Genomic DNA, 21,274 nt, shown 5'->3' with positions numbered 1-21,274 from the left:
ACTGAGTTCCAGGACAGTCAGGGAAAGGCCTGGCTAGAAAAAAAAAATTCCCAGGAATGAACTCCAAGTTACTTCCATCAAAACAGTTATACAGCTCAGCCTGTGGTGCTGAGGTGATTACACTAGTGTGGCAAATGAAAAGAGGAATTACTTACATAAGCACACATGCATGTGGTGGTCTAAGTTTGACAAGTGTTTTTATTGAGAAATTGTTTAGGAGCCAGGGCTTATTATGGTGCATGCCTTCAATCTCAGCACAGAAGAGGCAAGGGGCAGGGGATCTGAGTTGAAGTCCAGCCTGATCTACAGTAGTTTCAGGCCACCCAGAGCTATATAGTAGGACCCTGTCTCTAAGAAAAAGGTATATTTGTTTTCAACATGTAAAGGTGCACGTGATTGTGGTGCGTGCCTTCTAAGGCCATAGGAATTGAATGTCAACGGAGCTGAATTGAGTTACTGGTGTTGTGAGCTCTTTTAACTGCATTTCTCCAGCCCACCTTGATAACTTCAAGGTTCTTTCCTTGGCCTTCTAGGTGGGTGCTCCATCTTTAGTCACTGGACTCTCTCCAGCCCCAATCTCTGGAATTTTGGAATCGAGTTAGAATGACTGAGATGCCATAGTTATTTGAATGAGAATGGCCCCCATAGGTTCGAGTATTTAACTATAAGGTTCCCAGGTGTTGAACCTGCTTGAAAAGAATTGTCTTTACTAATGGAGGTGTTCATCGGTGCAGGAAGGGGGGTTTCAAAGGACTCGTGATTCCTGGTGCTCCTTCAGTGCCTCCCAGTGTGAATCCAGACATGAGCTCTGTGCTGTGAGGTCATTATGAACTCTAACCCCCTAGATTAAATTAGTTTCTTTTTAAATTGCCTTGGTCATGATGTTTTTTCACAGGAACAGGAAAGCAAGAGAAGAATCAAGGCCACAGCTCAGCTGATGCCAGCTAGGAGGCGACCCCTCTGAAGAGCAAGCTTTGCTTTGTACTCATTGGTGGGTTTTGGTTGGCAATGGTGGATGAATACTGCAGATCAAACCCAGGGTCTTGAGGCTGGAGAGATAAGTTGGGTGGGCAGTGGAGCACATGCTGCTCTGAGAACATGAGTTCCCAGCACTCGTGGTGGTTCCCAACCATCCACAACTTCAGTAGGGACTCTGATGCCCTCCTCCAGCTTCAGAAAGCACCAAGTGGTACTCTATGCAATTCATTCCCTCAACACAGGAAAAGACGAAAAACGGCCCCAAATCTTACCACACAAAAAGCAGGCAGCATTTAACACATGACATAGGCACATCCCACACCTATCCCCATATATGGTCCTCCCCAAACCCTAAGTAGTGAGGCCTGATGGAGTGTCTTGCCCCCAGCCGTCAGGTGCTTTATCTTCAGAAACCAACCCAAGGAGCCACTGCCTATCTGGTCCACAATGAAATGAACTCAAAGACTCTCCAAACTAATGTTCTCCAACTCTGACTTTATTCAGTCATTTAAAAATGATTGTCTGAATAAAGACATGCTCTCATGTAGCCCAGGCTGGCCTCAACCACTCTGTAGCTGTGGCTAACACTGACTGAACTGATCCTTTTGCCTCCAGCTCCCAAGTGATTATGACAGGTGTGTGTGTCACCTCCCTCAGCTTCATCATTTTTAAAATAAGGAGAGGGTGATAAGGGAAATCAGAGGAGTCTGACATAACTGACTATAAAAACTTTATTTCCTGTAAAACCACACAAAAATGTCAAAAATCAATGAATCCCAGAGATGCAAAGAAAGGATAAATAATGAGATAGGAATTTGAATGTCAGGCTGCATGGCCATGAGCGTCTGTGACGAGCTTGAGGACCAGTGGCCTATAGAAAAGGCAGACATGGGAGGTTTCCATTGGCACTGTGGAAAACACTGCTTCCTGCCCTGCTCACCAAGGAGAGAAAAGCAGATTCCCCTTCAGTAGCATATCCATCAATGCTGGAACAACACAGATCACCACGGCCTCTGTGAGGGGATGATGGGCGGATTCCTGCACTGCTCTATACTTTACTTGCAGTAAGAGGTGGTCAGTTAGTGTTACCAGAACTGTGAAACCAGAACATACGGTTACAAGCACACGTGCCACACAGTTTGGTCTGTGTTCAAACATTTCACTGTGAACACACCTGCTGTAGCTCTGACATGCCAGTTGCTATGTAATGAGGGACTTATTACAACAACATATTTTCATGACATTTGTAGCTACAGGTTCCACGGGAGCTAGGAGCTATGAGCCTCTTACCTCCATGAGCTCTAACGAACGTTGCATCTCTCTCTCTGTCATGTTTTTATGCTGATAAAAGCACAGGCTTAGTTACTAATTTACATGTTTTCACTATTTTTTTTTCCTTTTCTTTTTTTCGGAGCTGGGGACCAAACCCAGGGCCTTGCGCTTGCTAGGCAAGCGCTCTACTACTGAGCTAAATCCCCAACCCCTCACTATTTCTTAATACAAATAAAGTTCTATTTTTATTAAAAATAAAAAATAAATAAATAAAAAGGAAAGAAAAAGCAATGTAGGCCTTCAGAGTCAGAGAAGGACTCCTGCAACTTCAGCTCAAAGAAACCCAAGACAGAGACGCTTCAGAAGAGAAGGGCGTCTCTGCAGGAAGTCTGTACAAACATTCCCTGAGGAAAGGAAGAAGACTCTAGTCACAGGGATTTAAAAATCTAGTACCTAATATAGCAAATATAAGGCTGTGAAGATCATTAGAAAATTCCACCAGGTTCCCAGATCAGGAGAGAGAACCAGAGCCCTCCTGATTCATCCCTGGCTGCTCTAGGGTCTTTGCTGGCATTAGTTGAGGAACAGACCCCTGATCGCATCTGAGACCCAGTGGGCTTGCTAGCTATGGTTTGGTAACGCCACAGTTGTCTGGCATCCTGCAAGGGCTTCAGACCCTGGATAGGTGGCCTCAGGCAGGAGGAGACCGAGAGCGGATGGGTGAGCTGGTCAGGTAGGAGGATGTATAGGGCCCATCCCCAAACACATTTGCATAGGAGGACTTGAGGAATTGGACGTAATTCTGCATGCTGCGGTTGGTGCTTTCAGACTGCTCCAGGCGATCTTTCAGATCCTGCAGACGGCTCTGGTATCTTCGATCCACCTAACAGAAGGAAGAGAACAAGAGTAAGAAGGCAACAATGGGCAATCGGACAAAGGCGCCCACTTCTATGGAGCCAACACTGGGAGAGGGACATAGGGCCTGCGGTTGAGATGGTTTTTATCCCCCTTGAGGATAGTGGAGGGAGATAGTTGCTTGGTTTTGATTTTCTCTGTAATTTTTTTTTTAAGATTTATTTATTATATGTAAGTACACTGTAGCTGTCTTCAGACACACCAGAAGAGAGCATCAGATCTCATTACAGATGGTTGTGAGCCACCATGTGGTTGCTGGGATTTGAACTCAGGACCTCTGGAAGAGTAGTCAGTGCTGTTAACCACTGAGCCATCTCTCCAGCCCTTCTCTGTGATTTTTACTGTTGTTTCTCTATAGTCCTGGCTGTCCCAGAACTCTCTACAGATTAGGCTGGCCTCAAACTCTCAGAGATCTTCCTCCCTCTGCCTCTGAAGTGCTGGGATTAAAGGCATACACAACCACCAACCAGCTATTTTACTGTTTTAAGCCAAGGCCTCAGCAAGCTGCCCAGACAATTCAGAACATGGCCTTGAATTAGCTCTAATTTTCCTGACCTAATCTCCTGAATGCTATAATTCTGGCAACACACACTGAGTCAACATACCTGGCTGGTTTGTTTTTATTTTATTATTGGACAAAAAGTCTCACTATGTAGTTACAGGTGATTCCAAGGAATGAGGTGCTTCTAGCCTTCACAGAGAAACACACACACACACACACACACAAACACACACAAAGAAAGAGTAACTCGATCTCTCCGAGTTCAAGGCCAGCCTGGTGTACAGAGTGAGTTATATATAGTACAACCAGGGCTACACAGAAAGGTCCTGTCTCTAAATAAATAAATAAATAAATAAATAAATACCTAGCAAGCAAGCAAGAGAAGCAAAAAAGCAAGCAAGCGGAATGGTGTGAACTAGAGCCGAGCAAGCATGGTGTGAACTAGAGCCGAGCAAGCATGGTGTGAACTAGAGCCGAGCAAGCATGGTGTGAACTAGAGCCGAGCAAGCATGGTGCTGCTCCCACAGCAATGGGAAGGACTGAAGGGTGCTCTTCTCCAGCACCCTCAGCAGCACATGCTCTCATTTGCCTCTGAGTCGTGTGTGTGTGTGTGTGTGTGTGTGTGTGTGTGTGTGTGTGTGTGTGTGTGTGTGTGTGTTTCCCATTCACCTTAAGGGTTCTGAAGGTCAGACTCAGCAGCTTGTCAGCCTTAGTGGCAAGCGCGTTACCCAGTGAGCCATTTCTTCAATAAAGACACTGTAGTGGGCTGGGCCTGGGAGTGCACATCATTAATCCTGGCACTCAGGAGGCAGACCAAGGCAGAGCAATATGAGTTTGAGGCCATCCTAGTCTACACTGAGTTCCAGACCAGCCATGGATACTTAGTGAGACACTGTTTTGAAAACAAACTAAATTGATGAAATACTCATTTTCTTCCCACTTAAGATAATATCAGCTATAGATGGAAAAAAAAAAAAAAGAACAAAACAAGCCCCAACAAACTTCTACAGCTGGGTGGTGATGGCACGGGCAGGTACATCTCTGAGTTTGAGGCCAGCCTGATGTAGACAGTGAATTCCAGGACAGCCAGGGATACACAGAGAAACCCCATTTTGAAAAACAAACAAACACAAAACAAAGCAAAACAAAGCCTTTATCAGGTTAAGGTATGTTCCTTCTATTATGAGTTTCCACAGAGCCTTTATCATGAAGGGCTGCTGAAGAGCTTTTCTGAGTGATCGTGGTCATGTGACTTGTCCTTATGCTGTAGTCACTGATGGGCATGTGCTCAACTAATCTTGCATCCCTGCAATGAGCCCGGCGTGGTCAGTTAGCCATCTTCTCCCTGTGTACTTAACCTCTCCTGAGAGTCTGGAGGACTTGGGCACCTTGTCATCAAAGCGACACTTGAGAGTTGCCTTTCCCATTGGCTCCTCTACGTCAGGCTTCGCAGAGCCAGCTCAGCAGTGTGCGCTGACTGTATATTCTGTGGCATTGCTTTACATGCCTAGCAATTCTACTTTCTTGCAGTCTACAGTTTCAGAAGTGTTGCTGTTCTTTAAAAACGAAAGGCCAGATGCAGCTTTAATCATAGCCACCAGGAAGGCAGGGGCCTTCTACAAGTTCAAGGCCAGACTGATTTAGAGCGTTCCAAGACACCTAGGACTGCACAAAAGGACTCTGTCTCTTAAAAAAATAAAATAAAGTCACACCGAGGTACTTTATGAAATTCATAGGCAAATGGTTGGAACTGGAAAATATCATCCTGAGTGAGGTAACCCAATCACAGAAAAACACACATGGTATGCACTCATTGATAAGTGGCTATTAGCCCAAATGCTTGAATTACCCTAGATGCCTAGAACAAACGAAACTCAAGACGGATGATCAAAATGTGAATGCTTCACTCCTTCTTTAAAAGGGGAACAAGAATACCCTTGGCAGGGAATAGAGAGGCAAAGATTAAAACAGATACAGAAGGAACACCCATTCAGAGCCTGCCCCACATGTGGCCCATACATATACAGCCACCCAATTAGACAAGATGGATGAAGCAAAGAAGTGCAGACCGACAGGAGCCGGATGTAGATCTCTCCTGAGAGACACAGCCAGAATACAGCAAATACAGAGGCGAATGCCAGCAGCAAACCACTGAACTGAGAATAGGACCCCCGTTGAAGGAATCAGAGAAAGAACGGGAAGAGCTTGAAGGGGCTCGAGACCCCATATGTACAATGCCAGGCAACCAGAGCTTCCAGGGACTAAGCCACTACCTAAAGACTATACATGGACTGACCCTGGACTCTGACCTCATAGGTAGCAATGAATATCCTAGTAAGAGCACCAGTGGAAGGGGAAGCCCTGGGTCCTGCTAAGACTGAACCCCCAGTGAACTAGACTGTTGGGGGGAGGGCGGCAATGGGGGGAGGATGGGGAGGGGAACATCCATAAAGGGGAGGGGGAGGGATTAGGGGGATGTTTGCCCGGAAACCGGGAAAGGGAATAACACTCGAAATGTATATAAGAACTACTCAAGTTAATAAAATATATATATATATATATATATATATATATAAAATAAAAAAAATAAAAAATAAAATAAATGTTAGGCAGAGTTCAACAATGAGTCCATTTGAGCTTTTCTTTTTTCGGAGACTCGATTGCTTTTTTGAAATAGGGTCTCACAATGTAGGCCTGGCTGCCCTCCGGTTTAGAGATTTGTCTGGCTTTGCCTCCCAAGTGCTGGGACTGAAGCATGTGCCACCATGCCTGACATTTTAGGAAAGATTTTCAATGGCAGGGACTTGTGTACCTGTACCATAGGAGCCAGAAGTAGAACCTTTGATTTTCCTGTTTCTCTGTTTCTGTGTTTATTTATTTTCATTCTGTGTGTGTGTGTTGTCTCTACGTATGTCTGGGCATCATATGTGTGTCTGGTGCCCTTGGACTCACAACAGGGCACTGAGTAACCTGGAACTGGGGACAGCTGTGATCTGCATGGTAATACCGAGGCCATGGCTCTTAACAGCTGAGCCATCTTCTCTTGAAGCTGTCATGGTAGGCAAGCACTCTACCAACTGAGGACAACTCCCAGAGTGGGGAGTAGGATGTAGACCCAGCATGTTATTTTCTCAGGACACCCCTGACATGTGCTAGCAGATGTCTGAGACCCCCAACACTTGGCACATATATCTTGGTTTTTGTTTTTCAACTCAGGCTGTATAGCCCTGGCTGTCCTGAAATTTGCCCAGTAGTCCAGAATGGCATCAAGCTCACAGATCTGTCTGTCTTCTTCCTTCTCCTCTTCCTCCTACATGTTGGGATGAAAGGTGTGTACCTTCACACCCGCCATGTCCCATCTTCCTTCATCACCCCTGTATTAGTCTACACTGACTTTGATTCTCTTTTGCTTTTGAAGTTTGCTTCTCAGACATGAGAATATATCTCCAATTCGTTCTAGGCCCCCATTGGCATAGCACATTGGTTATCTTTTGTGTCTGTCTGTCTGTACACCAGCGAAGTGCGTTTCTTGGACACAGTTGCTGGGTCTTCTCTTTTAAGCCCCCATCAGTCAGTCTAAGGGGTCCGCGGAGGCCATCTGTATTTAAGGCTACTATTTGCCAAGTCCTCTATTTTGTCAGTTGCTTTTTGAGTTAGTTGCATCATCTAGTTTTACATCCTTCTTTATTAGTGTTAGAGGCTCATTCACTGTGTGGGACATGCCACACTCCTTTCCTAGACCTCTTGTAAAATTTACCCCGTCCCATGACCTACTGATTGAAGCTTTCTTCCCTGTGCCATAGTCTTCCTTTACGTATCTCCTGAAATAAATGGAAATCATCAACTGCCTTACTTTGTATTTATCTTGAAGTTTCCTTGTACTTCAGAGCATTTTAAAAGATAAAATTGTTGAATATAGCAATCTTGATTGAAAATTATTTATTTTCAAGATCTGAAATGCATTTTTCCATTCTAACCTGGCTTTTCAGGAAGCTGAGAGATATGCTGTTAGTTTTGCAGCATTTGGCTTTGTGATATATTTTTTCCCTTATATCCTTTAAAACATGTCTGTATGTGCTCGGAGTATGTACACATAAACACAGTGTCTGGGGCCAGAGCTGTCCCATCCCCTGGAACTGGTGTCACTGTAAGCCACCTGATATGGGTGCACAGCAGCAGACCTGGGTCCTCTTCTGGGTCCTGTGCAGTTGTGGCTCTAAATGCCTTACATTTGAGAGTTGATCCCTTTTAAAAAAGAAAAGTGTGTGTGTTCTCATCAACTTGCCTCTCCACCTTCAGAGCTCCAGTGCTTCTGTCCTGACAGTTCTGAGGTTTGGTCTCTTAGTGGTATCCCAGAAGTCTCTGATACTGTGGTCATGTTTGGTTATTTTGCTGTTGTTGGTTGGTTGGTTTTGTTTTTTTGAGAGAGGGTCACTCTATTATACAGTCCTGCTACCTTAGACTATGCTGGCATCAAATTCAGACATCCACCTGCCGCTGCCTCCCAGCCCCCACTTGAAAAATAAAGCAATGAGGCAGCACACAGGGCTGCTTGTTTCTTCATGCTCATTTCTGAATGGGCTTTTTGTTGACTACTTTTCAACTTCTCAGCTTCTTTCTTCTCAGCTTGGTTTGGTCTTTGCTGGTGCTTTCTCCTGTTTCTCCTGTCCAGTCATCTGGTCACTTCCAACATTTCTGGTTCTCCTATAATCACAATTCTTTTCTGAACTTTCCATCCTTGTGACTTTCCCTTCCATATTTCCTCGACTCTAGACTCTAGACCACCTGATAGCTGGTCTCCGATCTTGGCCCACTCATGCTTTCTACCCCTGAACTTTTGAGAACTTTACCTGGCATATCACCTACTTCCTTGCCTTTGAGTTAACATTCTTCGGGATGACCACCCTACCTGTATTTTCGTGTTTGCAGAGATGCACAGAGGCAAAAGAGGGCAGCAGATTCCTCAGACTAGAGTCACAGCGTTTGTGTAATGCCTGGCCTATTATGTGGATACAAACTCCAGGCCTTATGACTAAGGAGCAGGACCTTTAACCAGTGTGCCAAAAGAGGGTATCAGATACCCTGGAACCGTAGTTACCGACTAAGCCACCACATGGGTGCTGGGAACAAAACCCAGGTCTTACCCAAGTGCAATGACTGCTGAGCCAGCTCTCCAGCCCCACTTGGGAGTCTTCTCATTGGACAGCCTACTCTACAAGGCTCCGCCCCCAGCATCACTAGGCAAGAAGACACAGAGCTGCACTGTGAGTGGCTTTAGCTTCCTCTTTGGAGCAGAGCTGGTGCTGGTCTGTGTGCTCAGGGAGTTGCACTCTCTCCCTCTACACTTCTCAGGCTCTCTACATTTTCATGGTCTTGCTTTAGAGCACAAGCTATTTTTGCTTACTTTGACTCTCTCGTGCAGTCACGTGGAAATCAGCCTCTGCCCCGCCATTTGACCCCTAAGAGGAATCTGAAAATCTCACAAGTCTATGGATACACTAAAACCTGTTCAGCTATGCAATCAGTGTTTATGGGTCTAAATGACATCTTGTAACTCTATTTTAAGAAGTGATGTAACAGGAGCCATAGCTCAGTAGTAGCAGCTTGCCTAACGTAGTCAAGGCCCTGTGTTCAATCCCTAGTACCAAAAAAGGGGAAGGAGATCTACCCAGAATATCCTTAAAGGACAGTAAGGTGACTGGGGATAATAACCTAAGTTAGACTCACGAAAACACTAGCAGACAGCTGTACCTGCAGCCGAGAAAGCGCTGCCCACTGGCCCAACTCACATCATCACGAGTCCGGCGTAGCTGGCCAAGTTCTGTCTTGGTCCTACTCAGCTGGGTCTCAAGGTCCAGGATTTTGCTCTGGGCTGCTCGTTCCTTGGAGAGCGCCTGTTCCTTGGTTTGCTCCACCTACACACAAAGTACAAAGGCAGGGTTAGCTGACCTGGCAGAGAGACAGCTGGCCACTCCCACTGACCAGTCACTGCCCACTGGCACATCAGCATGCAAAATATTCTGGAGCTTTGGAGCAGAAGCTAACAGAGGGAGTCAGTGTCGTCCCCTGCCCCCTTCTCTCTCTCTCTTTTTGGAGACTGGCCTGCTTGTATGTCTGTGTAGGTGCCAGATTCCTTGGAATTGGAGTCACAGACAGCTGTGAGCTGCCATGTGGGTGCAGGGAATTGAACCTGGGTCTTCAGGAAGAACAGCCAGTGCTGTAAGCGATCTCTCTAGCCCCAAGGGAAGCTCACTCTCCACCTTTGCCTGCCTTTTCCCAGCATTCCTATAATGTGAAAAGCCTTCTGGAATCTCGAGAGAGAGCAACACACAAGAGCAACAGCACAAAGGGCCAACCCTCTACAACAGACACCTACTTTATCCTCACAACACATTCAGGAGGAAGGCACTACTGTACCCATCCATTCTCCAGATGGAAGAGTAGGCCAGAAAAAGGTTAGGACACAGAGCAAACTAGCAGTACAATGTCTGACCTGTCGCCTGGCATCTTCAATGGCACTCTCCAACTGCCTCGCCAAGGACCCACACTCCCTCGTTTTCTCCTCCAGCCGCAGCTGAGCCTGGTGGATTGCCTCCTCCCTCTTGGCAATCACCTGTAGGAACTCGACATTCTGGGTGCTGGTGGCCTCCAGTTTCCTAGGTGAGAGCACTCCATTAGACCCTGCAGTGACCTACCTGCCTTGATCCACTGCCAGGGGGCTTCCGCCTCCTCTGAACTGGGAATCTTGTCACTTGAAGAATCTCCAAGGAGCCACAGGAAGAAGCAGAAAGCATTCTCAGATCAGCAAGGTGGCTGCTGGACTGTGCAACTGCACCAGCTGGTCACAGAGCAGTGGGGAGAGCGGGAAGGACGAGAAGTGCAGCACAGTGCACACAGTGCCCCTTGCACAGTCACACAGAGAACAGCAACCTGAGGCTCACAGAGGAAGAGCCTGCCATCATCAACCCATTCCAGGAATAAGGGAGCAGAGCCTGAGAGAACCAGAGAAACAGGACTGAGGGCAGCACAGCTGGCTGTTTGTTTGGTTTGTTACCAAAGCCCAACTCAGCAGACTTCAGCTGAGCCAGAGCACCTTATGTGACAGACACAGGACAGCTGTGGCTACTCTACTTTACACACTGTCTCCTGATCTTCCAGAACACTGTCGTTCATCTCACTGAACCTAGCTACATCTGCCGGTCAGTTTGGCAGAGCAGAGGTGGACACAGGTTGCCTTCTGTTTCAGCCCCAATGCAGGCTGTCATAACCTTTAGGGCAATTAAGACCCAAAGACCCTTAGCCCTCCAACATGTTTTTTAAAGATTTATTTTATGTATGAGTACACTGTAGCTGTCTGCAGACACACTGGAAGAGGGCATCGGATCCCATCACAGATGATTGTGAGTCACCATGTGGTTGCTGGGAATTGAACTCAAGAAAGACCTCTGGAAGAGCAGTCAGTGCTCTTAACCAATGAGCCATCTCTCCCAAGACAGGGTCTTATAGCACAGCCCAGGCTGGCCTCTAGCTGGCAGCAATCCAGCTAAACTAGTGGTGTGCCACTACTCTGGGATCCCAGTCCTCTGCTTACAGATGCTAACATGGTTCTGGAAGAAGAGTTCCCAAGTTAAGGAACACTGTTCGTAGGAACCAGCTGTGTGCATCTGGGCAAGTTACAATCATTCCCCGAACCATTCCCTGAGCTTAGTTTCCTTATAGATAACATTTGGGTCCTCCACATCCACATCTCAGTACTCAGGAGGCTAAGGCAAGATGAGCTGCAGGCCACAAGCTTACACTCTGACTCAGAGGCAAAATACAGGGCAGGCAAAATATGGTTCAGAGGGTGAAGGTGCTTACTGAAAGGCACCATGACCTGAGCTCAATCCCCAGGACCCACATGATAGAAGGAGAGAACAGATTCCCTCAAGTTGTCCTCTGACAGCCACACCCATGCAGTTGCCCATGCTGGGTATAAATATATATTAATAAATAAAAATAGGTCTAAAAAAGGACGGGAGTACAAAGATGGCTGATGGTTAAGAGCACACACTGCTCTTGCAAAGGACCGAAGTCCCAGCACTCCCATCAGGCAGCTCACAACTGCCTGTGACTCCAGCTGCAGAGACTCTGCCCCTCTGGGCATCTGTACTCACATGCACATACTCCCAGATACTCAGGAATAGGGACAATTAAAAAAGGAAGTACAGCTTTAAAGTACCAGCTGGCAAGCATGCAACTAGCTTGCAAGTGAGGTATTAGACCCCTTTAAGAGGCCCCTCTTACTGAGGACTGCTGTGTCCGTCAGCTGGCATAGTCCTCCTACACTGATCCTTCCTCGGCCTAGGAAACAGGTCCAGAAGAGTTAAAGGCTCTACTCAACGACACAAGGGAGGTTAAATGTCTGAACAGGACCCAAGGCCAGGGCTTCCAATCCAAGTGCTGTAAGTCAGGGAGGTTGTAGGGATGCTGGTCAGCACACACTGGTGTTCTGGTTGCTTCACTCAAAGCAAGCCTGCTGGTCTGCTTGACCTAAGGGTGCCTTTGAGACAATGGCACCTACCAGAAGACTGTCCTTGGATCATATGGTCACACAGCATCTCTCCAGGCTGACACCCGCCCTTCCTCTCACCCACAAGGCTTACCACTGAAATGCAAGCAGCTCTTCTTTGTGTCCTGCCTAGTACCTTCCAGGACCTTGAGTCCCTCAAATACTTCAGCACACTAAGCACAAAGCAGCTAAGCGGCAGAAAGTCTCAGGTCCTAGGAAGAGGACAAACATGGGACCAAGTGCCTCTAACCTCTCCAGTTCATCCACCTTCTGACTCAGTTGTTTATTTTCCTTCTGGGAAGCCTGATGTTTCTCTCTCGCCAACTCCAGCTTGTCCCCCTGATGTTCGATCTAAAATGACAGGAACGCAGACTGGTTTATGAGGGCATTTCTAGTAAAGGCAGGTAGTGAAGGGATCCCCGTTCTCCTGCGACAGCATCCAGACCCAGGAAGGAAGCCGACTGCCCTCGGCAGGTGTCCCATAATCCAACAACCTGGAAGAGAGAAGGGAACGGGTGGGGCAGACCCTCTGCACCTCCCACACCAGGACAACACAGGTTAAATGCTGAAGAGCCACAACTGATACTGGTTCCTGATGGAGAGGCCCCCAGAAGCCCCGCTGGTTCTGTAGTAGACACAGGGTGTTAGCAGCGCATTGTACAACAAACCCCCCCCCCCCGAGCTTTCCTGATTGTGTGGTCACCACTGATTTCAGCTCCCTTAATAGGCCTCAGCTCGGATACATTTAGGCCAGCAGGTCTGAGATGTTACCCTGAACGCTGTGTTGTGAGACCTCAAGAGACCCCTAAGACATTCAACAGTCTGAAAGCCATGGGTTCAAATCCCTGTGGATATTGAGCATCTCTGTGACATAGGAACTCTCGTGTCCCCTCTATTTCTCAGGCTGTCACTGGAGGAAGAACCCAGAGTGCCTCAGGTTCCTGGGGGTGAAACTACAGCATGCTGGGACGGGGCGGGGCGGGCGGGTGGTCAGAATCTGAGATCACACATCGCGAGAGGAGTGGGAGGTGCACGACTCCAGCATTTTCCGAGGTAGAGGCAGAGTTAGGAGTTTAAGACCACCCTTGGCTACCCAGTAATTTCAAAGCAGTCTGTTTTAAAAAACAAAAATAAAAAAATAACAAACAAAAGACAGACTTTGAGGAGAAAGGATAAGAGACCTGTCCAGGTCAGATTTAAGTGAGTGCTGTGTCATGTCTTGGACAGGACAGGGCATGGCTCCAGTAATTGAGACAGACTGGTTCTGTACAAACAGGCTGCTTGCTTCTGTCTCTCAGAACAGAATCTCAGGTTAAGTGGATCTGTGGAAAACAAGGACAGGCGGTTAAAGCTTGAGAAAGATGGAACCATGGGCAAGCAGTGGGTGCGACGTTTTTTTGCTGGGTCTCCTCTGTGGCTGCGAGTCGGATCATGGCGGCAGGACATGCGAGGCGGAAGCAGGCAGAGCGTGGAGGCCGTGGTAGGGCAGTGGCGAGTCTATAGCTACAATCACTCTGTGCGACACACAGGGTTTGGCACACCAGACTTTTATTTCACAGCACTGATGATAGCTCACTCCTTTCAGAAATCGGCAGCCAAGAAAAAGGAAGTGGTCCTCCCTTGGGGGGCGTGCAGCTCATCTCGGTAAGCGGGCCCCTGCTCGGGCCAGTTCGTGGGATCCCTTCTGCCAGTCCCTTACCCGGCTGCGCAGGTCTGAAATGATGGCTGTGAGGTCGATGTTCTTCCTCTCGTAGCCCTGCAGCTGGTCTTGACACTCAGCCAGCTTGGCCTCCGTGATCTTGAGGATGTCAGGCAGCTGTTGTAGGTCAGCCAGCTGTGACTGGAACTGCCGACGGGCCTGAAGCAGAAAGAGAAGCCCAACATTGGTAGGATCCATACTGAGAACGGTATGGGACTTCCTCTGGAGTATAGCAGGGCTGCCCCAGTCCCACTGGCAGGAGTAGGTCTGCTCTCCCAGCTGAGCAGGCTGATCTATGCAAGGCACATTGGGCCTGTCTTGCCACTTGCAGTGGCCACTCACTGAGTCAGCAAATATCAGTCGTGACCCCAGGATTCAGCACCATTCTGAGGGCTCTCTGCAGTCACTTTATTTGAATAATAAAAAAAGGACAATTTAGGGGGCTGCAGAGATGGCTCAGTGGTTAAGAGCACTGACTGCTCTTCCAAAGGTCCTGAGTTCAAATCCCAGCAACCACATGGTGGCTCACAACCATCTGTAATGAGATCCGATGCCCTCTTCTGGTGTCTGAAGACAGCTACAGTGTACGCAAACACAAAGTTTTTAACAAAGGACAATTAAAAAAAAAAAAAAAAAAACCACAAAAGAAAGTAAGGGGGCAAGGATCAAACTTAGCTAAAACCTGGAAAAGCCCCTAGGAAGGCAGCCATGAGGATACAAAGATCAGCGAGGATTAGAAATAGCTGGCCCTGCTGCATCCTTAACTTTAAGGCTGGGACCAAAGGCAAGAAGTGAGCTGCTCCAGAAACTCGTGGCTGAGCCCAGTTCAAATTAAAGCGATTAAAGCAATTACTACACACCAACCAGCCAGCAGCTCTGAAGAAAAAGCTCCTTCCAGAGGAGATGCTAGGCACATTTACAGATGCTACAGTCCAGGCATCCAAATAACCTGCCCACCAGGTAGGCCTGAGTCCACCCTGCTGCTCCCAGCAAAGGGGCTTTTTATCAAACCACAGGGGAAACAGAACTAGAAAAGACAGCACAGAGGAAGAGCAGAGAGGGAACAACAAACAGAAAAGCAGAGTGCGATGGGAGCCAGACAGAAGTCAGCTACTCTTGTGAGCCACATCGGGCAGGGAAAGGTGCCCAGGGCAGTGAGGAGGGAAGGAAGGGCCAGTACCGCCTCGATTTCTTTGTTCATCTCGTCTTTAAGCATCTTGTTCTCTTTGTCGCAGCGCTCTAGCTGCGCAGCCACTTCGTCAGCCTCCAATCTTGTTTTCATCACCTAGGGAACAAAGCCACAGTGGATGCTCTTGGCAGAACCTCCTCCTCCCATCTCACCCCAACCCAGAGGCCTAGCTGTAAGCAACGATGAGTAGGGGATCAGGCCGCCCAAGGTGTCTACCTGGCTCTTGTAGTTGTCGATCATCCCCTCGTAGTTCTTCACTGATGCCTTCAGTTGCTGGACCTCCAAGTGAGCCTGATTGAGCTTGTCCTCCATAGGGGCAAAGCTAGCCTAAAGGAGGGGGCACTAGTGAGCAACGCAAATGACGGTGCAAGAGCAGGGCTCCTTGCCCTCAGTCTACTTCCAGAAGACAGCAAAGAACAAGCTCATATGTAGATAGATAGATAGATAGATAGATAGATATAGAGATATAGAGATATAGAGATATAGATATAGATATAGATATAGATATAGATATACATACAGTCTTTGCATCAGCGAGTAAATGTGACCCCCGAATGTGGACAGAGATAATGACTAAATAATTTCTCATCCCAAAAGCAATATACAATCTCTAAAGGGAAAAGGGGGCTTGGTGCATATACATGAATGTAACACAGAGGACCATGTGACCAAGGCTCAAGAGTTGGCCACATAGCTATTGTTCTCTAACTTGTTTCTGACATAAACAAATTTCAAAACATTTAAGATACTTTTTAAAATTAATATGTTGTAAACACATTTTCAAGACAGTAAATTCCATCGCCTCTCATTCTCAGTTACCTGCTACTTAACTGGTTTTGCAATACAGATAGGCAGGGAACAGGAGGAGGAGAGTGAACACACAGGGAGTGGTGCTCAGGTTCAGTCCCAGCTCCCAACGGGTTGAGGCGGGACTGTTCCAAGTTTGAGGCTAGTTAAGGAAAAATAAATAGAAAAAAGAAGAGGGCAGAGGTAGGGAGGGAAAGGAAGAGAAGAGATAAGCTTTAAGACACTGCCCTAAAGAAAGGAAAGGGTTGGAGCACAGCCTCATGGTACAGTGCTGACCTAGCATGCACAAGGCTCTGTCCTCTGACCTCAGCATCGCAGAGAGAGATGGGAAGCAGCACAACAAGAAGGGAAAGGAAGCTGAGGAGCATTAGCTGGGTGAGGGAAGTAAATGCGCTCGACTGTTACCATTAGGACAAACACACTCACTACGACAGGAGACCTGTGTCTGGGGCCTTAGTACATGTCAAGTGCTTCCTCTACCCCAGCCTCAGTGATGAACATACCTGACTGCCTAAGGAGATAGAATTCTATAGACAACACTTTCAATGGCTACAGTGTTTACTGAACACAGATACACCAGGCTGTAATTCCTAAGTGTTGGATTTGGAGGCTATTAATATTATTTGAAATGAGGTTCGCAAGGCCCTGGGTTCGGTCCCCAGCTCCGAAAAAAAGAACAAAAAAAAAAAAAAAAAAAAAAAAAGAAATGAGGTCATCTCTGCATCCTAAGCTGACCTGAAATTCACTATAGATACAGTTCTCTCAAGCTAGCCTTCAGTTTATGTGACTCCTGTCTCCTTGGAAGATATTTTCAATGTGTCTAAAAATGCAGTACAGCAAAGACTGTACCACCAAAGCAGTAAAAACACCAGAGACTGGCAATATCCCTCATTGCCAACGGACACAGACCAACTGTTGACCCTGATAAGTCACAGGTGGAAACAATGTATACAACCGCTTTGCACTTGTTACCATCTGCTATGGACGACCTGGGAAGTCTGTTACAAGTATAACCAACTATATGCACCCCAGACATGTCAACAGCACCAGAAGCACAAGGCAAATGGCCACTACCCGTAAAATATAGAAGCGCTGGGGGAGCCGGCTCCCAGCTCCCACCTACAGCACTGTGCCAAGTGAAAGGCTCCCATCAGTACACAGCCTCTAGAAGTGTCAGTGAGGTCCATGGCCACACAGAAGGACTTGTGATGCAATCAGCAGCTGCCTCTACAAGGGGTCTGATGTGGGTCCTTGTAACTTTTAGAGTGAGTGAAAAGTGTTCACTTTGTGAAAATTTAAAGGTTTGCATACTTTTCCATGTCATACTTTCTTAAAACTGTCTTGCCTAACAAAAACAAATCAGAAGGGGAAAACAGCCACCATATCCAGTATTTAGAGCAGTCAATAGCTGGGTCTGCAGAATCAATCCCAATCTCAATCTCAAACCTCAACTCCAAATATTTCTTTGGGCAAATCCTGTGTAAAACTTAAGTCCTTCATGACTCTGTAAACCTTGCTTTCTTATCTTTGGTGGGTTGGGATCAAAGCCTCAGGGCCTGCTGGCCAAGCACTCTACAAATGAGCGACACCCCAGCCTAATTGCCTTACTGACCAAAAACAGTCAACATATATTCGGATGAGAATGTGTAAAATGAGAATGTATGGAGTACCCAAAGTCCTAGAGAGCCATGGTTAGAGCCAAAGTCAATTCTGCCCTGCATGTAAGTGTTCACTGAATGCATACGTTAGCATTTCAGGGTCATCACATTCTTAGCAGCAATCATCGCCCCACACAGGGAGCTGCAGCAATAAACTGACTAGATGCCACCTCGGCCCTCTGTGAGGCAGCAGTGAGGCTATGCCACACTCCCTGGCACCAGGGCACTCCCTTTTTATCAGGGCACGCCCAGGCCTCTGAGAAACCCTGGCTCATCATGCCACCGAGGCCAGCATGCCCCTGGCCTGGCAGCTCCCCGTGTATACAGACCTTGAGCCTCTCGTTCTCTAGCTTGAAGGCAGAATACTCAGCAGTTTGCCGGTGCAGTCTCTCTACCAAGCTGTCCCGGTCTTCCCGCATCTTCTCCTCCAAGCTCTGTTGTTGGTTTACAAGATCTGTCACCCGGCTGGAAGATCAGCAGACAGGGTTAATCCCTAGATCTTTAAAGGAATGGAGTCCACCCCCAACAAAGACCATTTCCCCCTCACAGCACGCTGCCTACCTGCCCCAGTCTCTACACAAAGAAGTCATCCCACCACCCCACACCAGTGTCCCATCTCCACATGATGCCTTTTGAAAACATTCCCTTGACACCTTCTCTGGAAGTTGTCTACCATTTCGCCAGGGTAACTGTAAGTGTGTAAGGCTGAGACCCAATCCCTCCCAACTCAGCACAGCAGACACACCTCCTGTCCTTCCTTAGTGTTACAACACATCCCTTTGCCATCTTTCCCTCGTTTTCCAGGTTGGTGGTCAGTAAGGGCTACTCAGGCAGTCCTCACCCCAAGGCACTGGGCGCATGTGGCTTTTGTCCCCATGTTCCTATGGCTAGCCAAAGGAAGAAGCTCGGCGACTATGCTCAAGTGACAGTGAGGGAGCCAAGCAGCTCGTGTGAGGCTTCCTGCTCACGTTCCCTTCCTTGTGGCCTCTCAGGACTGTCGCTGAGGTCAGTGGACCGCGCTCGAATCCCACGGCTCAGATGCTCACTCACCTCAACTTCACACCACCACGACCTGTGCACAGTCTTTACTCTATGAGGGTTTGTCTGCTTGGAGGATTAGGTTTTTGTTTTGTTTTGTTTTTTTGAGACAAGTTTTCTCTGTGTAGCCCTGGCTGACTGGAACTTGCTGTATAGCCCAGACTAGCCTCAAACTAGAGATCCACCTGCCTCTGCCTCTCTAGTGCTGGGAGTAAAGGTGTGCCACCATTGCTCAGCTGCTTGGAGGTTTAAAAATTATTATAATCACTTGGGGTCTTGGAGTTCAGGAGACACAGTCCAGAGCTTCTCACGTACTAGCCAAGTGTTCCACTGAGCTGTAACCCAGCTGTGTTCTCAAAGACGGCAATTTAGCACACGTTGGGTGAAGCACCGACTGGGCCAAGCCAGTGCACAGCATCTCACCTAGCAATATGTTACTCACCCTTTAGAGCCCACACCAGACGCCTATAAAATGTTTTTCCTCTTTCCTACCCCTGCTTCCAAAATGACATCTCTAAGACTAATTATTAAAATATGCCTAAGCCATAAGCTCTGGCTCTTTCCCTGACGAGCTCATAACTTATTTAACCCATTCAAACTATTCTGTCTTCCACATAACTAGTTACCCCTCCTTAACTTTAGGCCTCCATCTCCAGGGTGAATCTTTTTTTTTTAAAGATTTATTTATTTATTGTATATATGTGAGTACACTGTAGCTCTTCAGACACACCAGAAGAGGGCATCACATCCCATTACAGATGGCTGTGAGCCACCATGTGGTTGCCGGGAATTGAACTCAGGACCTCTGGAAGAGCAGTCAGCGCTCTTAACCGCTGAGCCATCTCTCCAGCCCGTGAATTTCCCCTTTATTCTCTCCTGACATCAGTTACCTGCTGGTTTATGTCCATCTCCAGGATGAATCTCCTCAACCTCACATTATTTCCCAGAATCCTCTCTTCCTGCCAGTGTCCTACCTCCTGTTTGCTGCCTCAACTCATTGGACATAGGCTTTCTTATTGACAGGTGATGCGTACAGACTGCCCTCCTGAGGATGTTACTTCTTTACCCCTCATCTGTTCCATGCACCCTTACACCTTCCCTCTCCCCTCTTCTCCCACTAAACTTCGTTGTGAACAGCACACAGTGCATGGCGGATTCTCGGCCTGTGCATGGTGAACTGGTCTAAAGGCTTGCAAGTTCCCTGTGAGCCCCATCTCTTGCCAAAGAAGCCTGTGCATCTTGCAGCCCCGGGAGCTCGCATGGAGCTCAGGACAGGAAATACACATGTCCTCTTGCAGCTGAATCCTCCGAGCTAGCACACAGCTGCTATATGAGAGTCACTCCAGGTGCACTCTCACAGCACAGAACCAGACGACTGAGGCTGAGAACAGTCGGGTGGTCAGTGACATTCACCAGTGGCAAAGAAAGAGGGCCAAAGTCAGTCATCCAACCCTGGAGGCTCGGCTGCCTCTGCCTACCTGCCTTCACTTTGACCTGCTGGCAGGAAGCTCTGGGCAGCCAGTGGAGAGCACACTGGGACGCCATGATCAAGCATGACAACTGTGTCCCCATGTCCTGCTACAGAAACTAGGGCCAAGTATAACTAGGGTCAGGCTTGGGCCTCTATGATGGGGAAGCTTCTCCCTTGAGCATACTTACGGTTGTTTCAAGTTCAAGGGATGGAGACCAGGGTCTCTCACATGCTAGGCAAGTGGAGTAGAAACCCAGAGGTAGAGCCAGAATTTGGCACAGGGCTGCCACATCTTAGTGTAGTTTACAACTCCAACTTGAGGAGACCATAAGAGCCTCCTGAGCATTGTGACCTCGGGGCACCATGTTCCTTCCACCCACTCCTCAAGCCCTTCCCTCATTCTGTCTTCTCTCTTAACACAAAGACATACTCATTTAGGACAATGATCTCCAACTCAAGGTCTCCTTTGTCTTTCACAACTTGGTTGTAACGGCTCCTCCATGACTCCAGAGTAGATAAAGCTTCAGCAACATAAAGGTCCTGGGAACACAGGACAGCAGTTTGTCAGTAGGTATCAATACTCAGGCTGAGGGGAGGGAAGGTGGGCTAAGTCACATCATGCCACCTCCCTCTGCTGCCTCCCTCAAGGTGTGAGGATACTGGGACTGGTACAGAAAGCTCCCAGGCAACGTCACATTGCATCCTGCGGGCAGATTCTGAGGCATCCGTCCCCCAAGACAGAGGTACTGCTTAGTCCTAGATCTTCAGCCCTCATTCCCCAGCCAGACCCCTTCCAGCTCACTCACCCACACCCACTACAGGGCATCCCTCAGGCGGCCGCAGGCCGGTCTGTTACCTTGTCGGCCAGCTGCACATGTAGCTGCTCGGCATACTCCTCACTCTTCTCAGCTCGCTCCTTCTGGGCTCGGATGGCCTTCTTCAGGGTCTCTTTGTCTCGGTCTCCCTTTTGCTTCAGTTCCTTTAGCTGCTCCATGATGGCCTCTACTTCCGCCTTGTGCTGGTTCCCACTGCGCTCTAAATTCTGGGAGGAGAATGAGGAAGGTAAGAGGCAGAGAAGACCACAAGTAAGAGGAGAGAAGAGAAGGAAAAAATTATAACAACTCAGACTTCTGGGACAGAGCAGAGCCATGGAGAGCCTTCAAAATCATCAGATACCCAAGTGACTCAGCAGAG

At 47.8% G+C, this 21,274-nt stretch overlaps 1 protein-coding gene across 32 annotated transcripts in view; it reads right to left on the bottom strand.

The window, feature by feature from the left end:
* Nucleotides 1–1,453: 1,453 nt before the first annotated feature.
* Nucleotides 1,454–21,274, bottom strand: part of Odf2 (outer dense fiber of sperm tails 2) — a 47,339-nt gene continuing 27,518 nt past the window's right edge. For 23 of the 32 annotated variants that reach the window (XM_063283226.1, XM_063283223.1, XM_063283229.1 and 20 more), the window contains 10 exons: nt 20,937–21,122; nt 20,511–20,620; nt 17,901–18,036; nt 15,323–15,433; nt 15,098–15,202; nt 13,918–14,076; nt 12,469–12,569; nt 10,161–10,323; nt 9,457–9,582; nt 1,692–3,133 (listed from right to left, as the gene is read on the bottom strand). In XM_063283226.1, coding sequence (XP_063139296.1) covers nt 2,942–3,133; nt 9,457–9,582; nt 10,161–10,323; nt 12,469–12,569; nt 13,918–14,076; nt 15,098–15,202; nt 15,323–15,433; nt 17,901–18,036; nt 20,511–20,620; nt 20,937–21,122 — 1,389 coding nt within the window. In that variant the 3' untranslated portion in view covers nt 1,692–2,941. Of the gene's footprint in view, nt 3,134–9,418; nt 9,583–10,160; nt 10,324–12,468; nt 12,570–13,749; nt 14,077–15,097; nt 15,203–15,322; nt 15,434–17,900; nt 18,037–20,510; nt 20,621–20,936; nt 21,123–21,274 lie in introns of those variants that run through there. The other 9 variants (XM_063283232.1, NM_001145005.2, NM_001399112.1 and 6 more) reach the window with 3 other exon arrangements.

Source organism: Rattus norvegicus, chromosome 3, assembly GCF_036323735.1.
Source record: "Rattus norvegicus strain BN/NHsdMcwi chromosome 3, GRCr8, whole genome shotgun sequence".
Taxonomy (NCBI): Eukaryota; Metazoa; Chordata; class Mammalia; order Rodentia; family Muridae; genus Rattus; species Rattus norvegicus.
Note: the sequence above shows the minus strand (reverse complement) of the source record. Positions and strands in the feature narration are given on the sequence as shown.